The sequence below is a fragment of the Nicotiana sylvestris genome, chromosome 5, assembly GCF_000393655.2.
Source record: "Nicotiana sylvestris chromosome 5, ASM39365v2, whole genome shotgun sequence".
Classification (NCBI taxonomy): Eukaryota; Viridiplantae; Streptophyta; class Magnoliopsida; order Solanales; family Solanaceae; genus Nicotiana; species Nicotiana sylvestris.
In genome coordinates, this window is record NC_091061.1 from 182,516,510 (window position 1) to 182,521,684 (window position 5,175).

At 37.9% G+C, this 5,175-nt stretch overlaps 2 protein-coding genes across 2 annotated transcripts; both read right to left on the reverse strand.

Moving 5' to 3' along the window:
• Positions 1-2,774: 2,774 nt before the first annotated feature.
• Positions 2,775-3,506, reverse strand: LOC138869753 (uncharacterized). Its single transcript, XM_070147415.1, has 2 exons — positions 3,342-3,506; positions 2,775-3,047 (listed from the first exon to the last, which is right to left on the reverse strand). Exons 1-2 carry the CDS (start codon positions 3,504-3,506, stop codon positions 2,775-2,777), a joined length of 438 nt encoding a protein of 145 aa, XP_070003516.1.
• Positions 3,507-3,614: 108 nt separating this feature from the next.
• LOC138869754 (uncharacterized) lies at positions 3,615-4,184 on the reverse strand. Its single transcript, XM_070147416.1, has 2 exons — positions 3,804-4,184; positions 3,615-3,722 (listed from the first exon to the last, which is right to left on the reverse strand). Exons 1-2 carry the CDS (start codon positions 4,182-4,184, stop codon positions 3,615-3,617), a joined length of 489 nt encoding a protein of 162 aa, XP_070003517.1.
• Positions 4,185-5,175: the final 991 nt, after the last annotated feature.

Below are 5,175 nucleotides of genomic sequence, written 5' to 3' on the forward strand. Positions count from 1 at the left end.
GAATATGAAAAAGAGGAAGATGAGGGCTCCCTGGTGATAAGGCCACGAGCTAGGAGACGCACCATCTCTGATGACGAAGCTGAAGTTTCCCCTCGTTTTCTGTTTCTCTTACCGAACCTGTTGAAACCCCAATAATAATTCCTGATGATGACGTCACTCCCCATGATACTCGTGAGTCTATTGATCAACTTTTTATCAGCGGATTTGGCCATGAAGGTTTAGGGCCTGTTTTAGATGAAATACCCTTATATTATTTTTCAACTCCCATGCCTGTGATTCCTTTCTTACCAGCCCCAGCTATTTCCGCTCCTTCCTCTACTGTTTTTACCTATTCTACTTCTCCTTCTTTGACAATTCCCCCGCCTATTATTCATCATACGGAAGTGGTCTCTTCAAGTAAAAGTGCCGCTATGAGGAGGGTAACTATTGAGGTTCCTACTGAGAGCAGCCTTTTGAGAAAGTTAGGTCAGGCAGATATATGGTTGGAGCCTCTAATTGGCCCAATTGAAAAAGCAAAGCTGGAGAGCCATAGTTCCCTGACTCTAATGAATGACATCATACATGCCACTTTGAAGGTATTTTCGTTCTCTCCCTTCTGTAGTTTGTAAATTTTTTTATCTTTGGGATTCTTATTTCCCCTTTTTAGGCCAATCTTATTGGCACAGAAATGATGAATAGAATCCCCCTCTTGGAGAAGGTAGCACGTGATTCTCAATTGGAGGCGATCAATTGGAAGGAACAATTTGAGAGTGCACAAATTGATATGAAAGATTTACAAGAGAGCAAGAGTACCTTAGAGCAGTAGGTGCGAGCTTTAACTTCAGAGTTAGCGGTTGTAAAAGCTTTCTCAAGCCAAGCAGAAAAAGAAAAAGAACGTCTCGAATCCTCTTTCTCAGAGCAACTATCTAAGGCTAGTGAAGCGAACAGAGAGTTGAAGGTTCTTTTGAGTCAAAAAGAAGTTTACGCTGGGGAGCTCGTGCAAAGCTTAACTCAAGCACAAGAAGACTTTCGAGTCTTCACTGATAAGGTACATGCTTTAGAGAGCTCTCATGCCTCTCTTCAAGCTTCTTACAACTCCGCCTTGGCTGAAAATGAAGAGCTAAAGAATGAGATTGCTGATTGGGAAAAGGATTATGAGATCCTTGAAGAAAAATCTGTTTTTGAGGTAAGTTGGGCATTATTGAATTCACGTCGTGATACCCTAATTGAAGTTGGCCAAGAAAACTTCAACCTGGAGTCAGAGTTAACTAAGATCAATGAAACCATTGAAAAAGCTTAGCAAACTCAGGACTTCCCTTTTCCCGTGGTTGAAGCTGATACGGGTATCTCAACTCTTTCAAGCCCAATCGAGCTTGTTGCTGCAAGCCAAGTTGAAACCGCATCTGTTGATGCCCCTGCCCAAATTGAGCCCACTGCTATTGATGCTCCTGCTTCGGTTCCACAAACTTCTTAGTGACCAGTTTTAATCATTTTAATGATTTTGTTTTTGTTTTTATTTTGGAAAATTATAATCAAACCCTTAGCTTCATTTGAGGGTTGATTTTGGAAACGCAAGTCCCCAAGTCTTTTATGGGGCAATCTATATAAACAATTTCATAGTTTTATGACTAAGTTCGAACTTAGTCTTAGATTTTTTTTACATATTAAGAAGTTTTCATGTTATTATCTTAAACTTCTGTTTGTTTTATTTTTGCCTTTATTTTTAAGGACTTACAGAATAATTTGCATTTTTGGTTTTCGAAAACGCTTCTGTTAACCTCATGACTAATTAATTTAAACATGAGTTTGATAAAAGAGGGCCCTTTTATATTTCAACACTTAATGAAGAAGACGTCTCAACTTCATAATGGTGTTATCATACAATAAAAGAAATAGGAACACATATATTTCTTTGAAATAACTTTGACAAGTTTTTATTTTTGAACCTTGTCAAGTTTTGAATAAAACTTTACACGTATTTGAATTACATCTATAACTTTCTCGTAATTATTTTTATTGTAAAAGATTTTTACAACAGAAGAATAATAGACACGGGGTTTTTCCTTATAACCCGTTTTAGTACATAGCCTTTACCCCTAACTATAGTGAGGTTTTTCTTTGGCCTTAGCTCGTGGCTCCATCTCCTGACTTTGTGACTTTTACTCTGCACTTGACTCTTTTAGGCTTTATTTTTCCTCAATCTTCTTTGCCTTATTTATACACATGTCTGTGTATATTATGTAGTCCCCCAAGTGTTTGAGTGTTGAAGTATGAAGCCTCGAGCACTTGATAGTTCCTCTCATTTGGTCCTTTTCCTGAAAAGGAAAAACAAACGGGACTCGGAGGTGCGATTATAGATGAAGACTGCTTCACCCGTTTGAATTTCTATCAGAATAATTGTAACTCTAGGCCAGGAATTTTAGGTTATTCCGTGTGCCTTACAGGTCGTGACTCATCATTTAGTACGGGTTAGCTCTTTGCCTATCATCTAAAATCGTTAGTAAAATTTTAACAATTCAAAAATTAAATTTAAAATGGTGATGCCTGACCGTGGGTATTCCTTAGAAATAGTATCTCTTCAAATGAACAACATTCCAATGTGAAGGTAGTATCTTGCCATCCATTGTCTCCAGTTCATATGCTCCCTTTCCTGCAATATCACGAACTCTATAGGGTCCTTCACATGTTGGATTTAAGTTACCCGCGTTAGCTGTCTTTGTAGATGAAAAAACCTTTTTGAGCATGAAGTTCCCAACTTTGAAGAATCTGAGGCGTGCTTTTCAGTTATAATATCGTTATATGACTTGCTTTTGTGTTGCCATTCTTATTAATGCTTCTTCTCTCCTCCCTTCGAGTAAATCCAGATTGACCCGCATTTCCTCGTCATTAGATTCTTGTGTCGCCTGTGTGAATCGTGTACTCGGTTCTCCTATCTCAATTGGAATTAAAGCCTCAGCTTCATAAACCAATGAAAACGGTATTTCTCCCGTGCTTGTTTTTGCAGTTGTGCAATATGCCCATAAAACTCCAGGTAACACTTCAGACCAGTTACCTTTTGATTCTTCCAACTGCTTTTTTAAATTGTTGATAATAACCTTGTTTGTTGATTCTGCTTGCCCATTACCCACCGGGTGATAAGGTGTAGACGTAATCCTTTTAATTTGCCAACTTTGAAAGAATTTCGTGATTTGAGCTCCAATAAATTGAGGGCCATTATCACATACGATCTCCTTTGGTACACCGAACCGGCATATGATATTTCGCCAAATAAAATCTTTGACTTCCTTTTCTCGCATCTGTTTGAATGCTCCTGCCTCTACCCATTTAGTAAAATAATCAGTGAGAACGAGCAGAAACTTTACCTGTCCTTTCGCTTGTGGTAATGGACCCATGATATCCATTCCCCATTTCATAAATAGCCACGGCGCAAGTACTGGATGTAATAACTCCACATGTATATGCATATTGTTACCATACCTTTGACATTTATCACATTTTGCCACTAAACTTTCTGCTTCTTCTTCCATTTTAGGCCAGTAATAACTTGCCCTAATTAAGGTTCGTACCAGTGACCTTCCTCCTGCGTGATTCCCGCAATGTCCCTCATGTATTTCTCTCATTACATCCTCCATTTGCTAAGGTCCGAGACATCTTGCTAAGGGACCACTGAACATTTTACGATATAGATTGTCTTGCTTTAAGCAGTACCGAGCAGCCTTTTTTCGAAGCGCCTGAGCTTTTTTCTGATCATCAGGGATGGTACCATATTACAAAAAAGCAACAATTTCGTTCCTCTAATCCTAAGTTAAATTATTAAAATTTACCTCATTCTTATCAAGATCGAGAACTGAATGAAATAAATGTATAACAGAGGTGTTTGCATCACTTGCCACATCAACTGCAGATGCAAGATTAGCTAGGGCGTCCGCTTCAACATTTTCATCCCTTGGTATTTGTATAACTTTCCAGGTTTGAAATTGCTTTATTAATTCTCGTACCTTTTCAAAGTACTGTTGTATCCTTGCTTCCCTAGCTGTATAAGTCCCCAGCATTGGATTAACCACGAGCTGCGAATCGCTCTTCATTATAATCCGATTTATGCCAAGTTCTCGTGTCAATTCTAGACCTGTAATCACAACCTCATACTCCGCTTCATTGTTAGTTATAGAATGACATTTAATAGCTTGTCGAATGGTTTCACCCATAGGTGGTACCAAGACAATCCCTAAACCTGCACCTTTTACGTTATATGAACCATCAGTGAATAAAGTCCAAGTTCCTGGGTTAGCTCCATTGAACACCTGTAATTCTTTCTCTGCTTCTAATTGCATCCCATGGCTAAAATCAACCACGAAATCAGCTAATGCTTGTGATTTTATAACAGTTCTAGGTTGGTACGTGATTTTGTATTCACTTAATTCTATAGCCCACTTAGCCAACCTACCTGATAACTCATGCTTATGCAATATATTACGTAAAGGGTAGGCAGTTACTACAGCAATAGGATGACACTAAAAGTAATGTCTTAACTTCCTAGATGCCATGATTAATGCAAGTGCAAGTTTTTCTAACTGAGGATACCGCGTCTCCGCATCTAACAAAGATTTACTAACATAATAGATGGAGGATTGTTTACCTTGTTATTCTCGAACCAAACAGCGCTTACCGCTACTTCTGAAACAACAAGGTAAATGAGTAGTCTTTTACCAACCTTTGGTTTTGCCAGCAATGGTAGATTTGATAAATATATTTTCAAATTCCTGAGTGCCTGTTGACATTCCTCATTCCATTCAAACTGATCCTACTTTTTAAGGGCTATGAAGAATTTAAAACACTTATCGGATGATTTAGAAATGAATCTTCCCAAGGCTGCAATTCTCCCTGTTAATCTTTGAACTTCTTTCTTGTTTGATAATATATCGGGAATTTCTTCAATGGCCTTAATCTGTGCAGGATTCACTTCAATACCACGGTTAGGAACAAGAAAACCCAAAAACTTACCTGATGCAACGCCAAATGCACATTTCTCAGGATTTAACTTCATATTAAATTTGCGCAAAATTAAAAAAGTATCAGATAAATGTGATATGTGATCTTTTGAATACTGAGTTTTAACAAGTATATCATCTATATATACTTTCATAGTTTTTCCTAAATGCTCTTGAAATATTTTGGTAACTAACCTCTGATATGTTG

What these genes read in the sequence shown, in the direction of transcription:
- LOC138869754 (XM_070147416.1), bottom strand. Translation starts at nt 4,184, where the DNA reads ATGGGTGAAACCATTCGACAAGCTATTAAATGTCATTCTATAACTAAC. An exon ending in TCGATCTTGATAAGAATGAG is followed by an intron (nt 3,723 to 3,803) that starts GTAAATTTTAAT and finishes CCTGATGATCAG; the next exon opens with AAAAAAGCTCAGGCGCTTCG.
- LOC138869753 (XM_070147415.1), bottom strand. Translation starts at nt 3,506, where the DNA reads ATGGAAGAAGAAGCAGAAAGTTTAGTGGCAAAATGTGATAAATGTCAA. An exon ending in TACCACAAGCGAAAGGACAG is followed by an intron (nt 3,048 to 3,341) that starts GTAAAGTTTCTG and finishes TTAAAAAAGCAG; the next exon opens with TTGGAAGAATCAAAAGGTAA.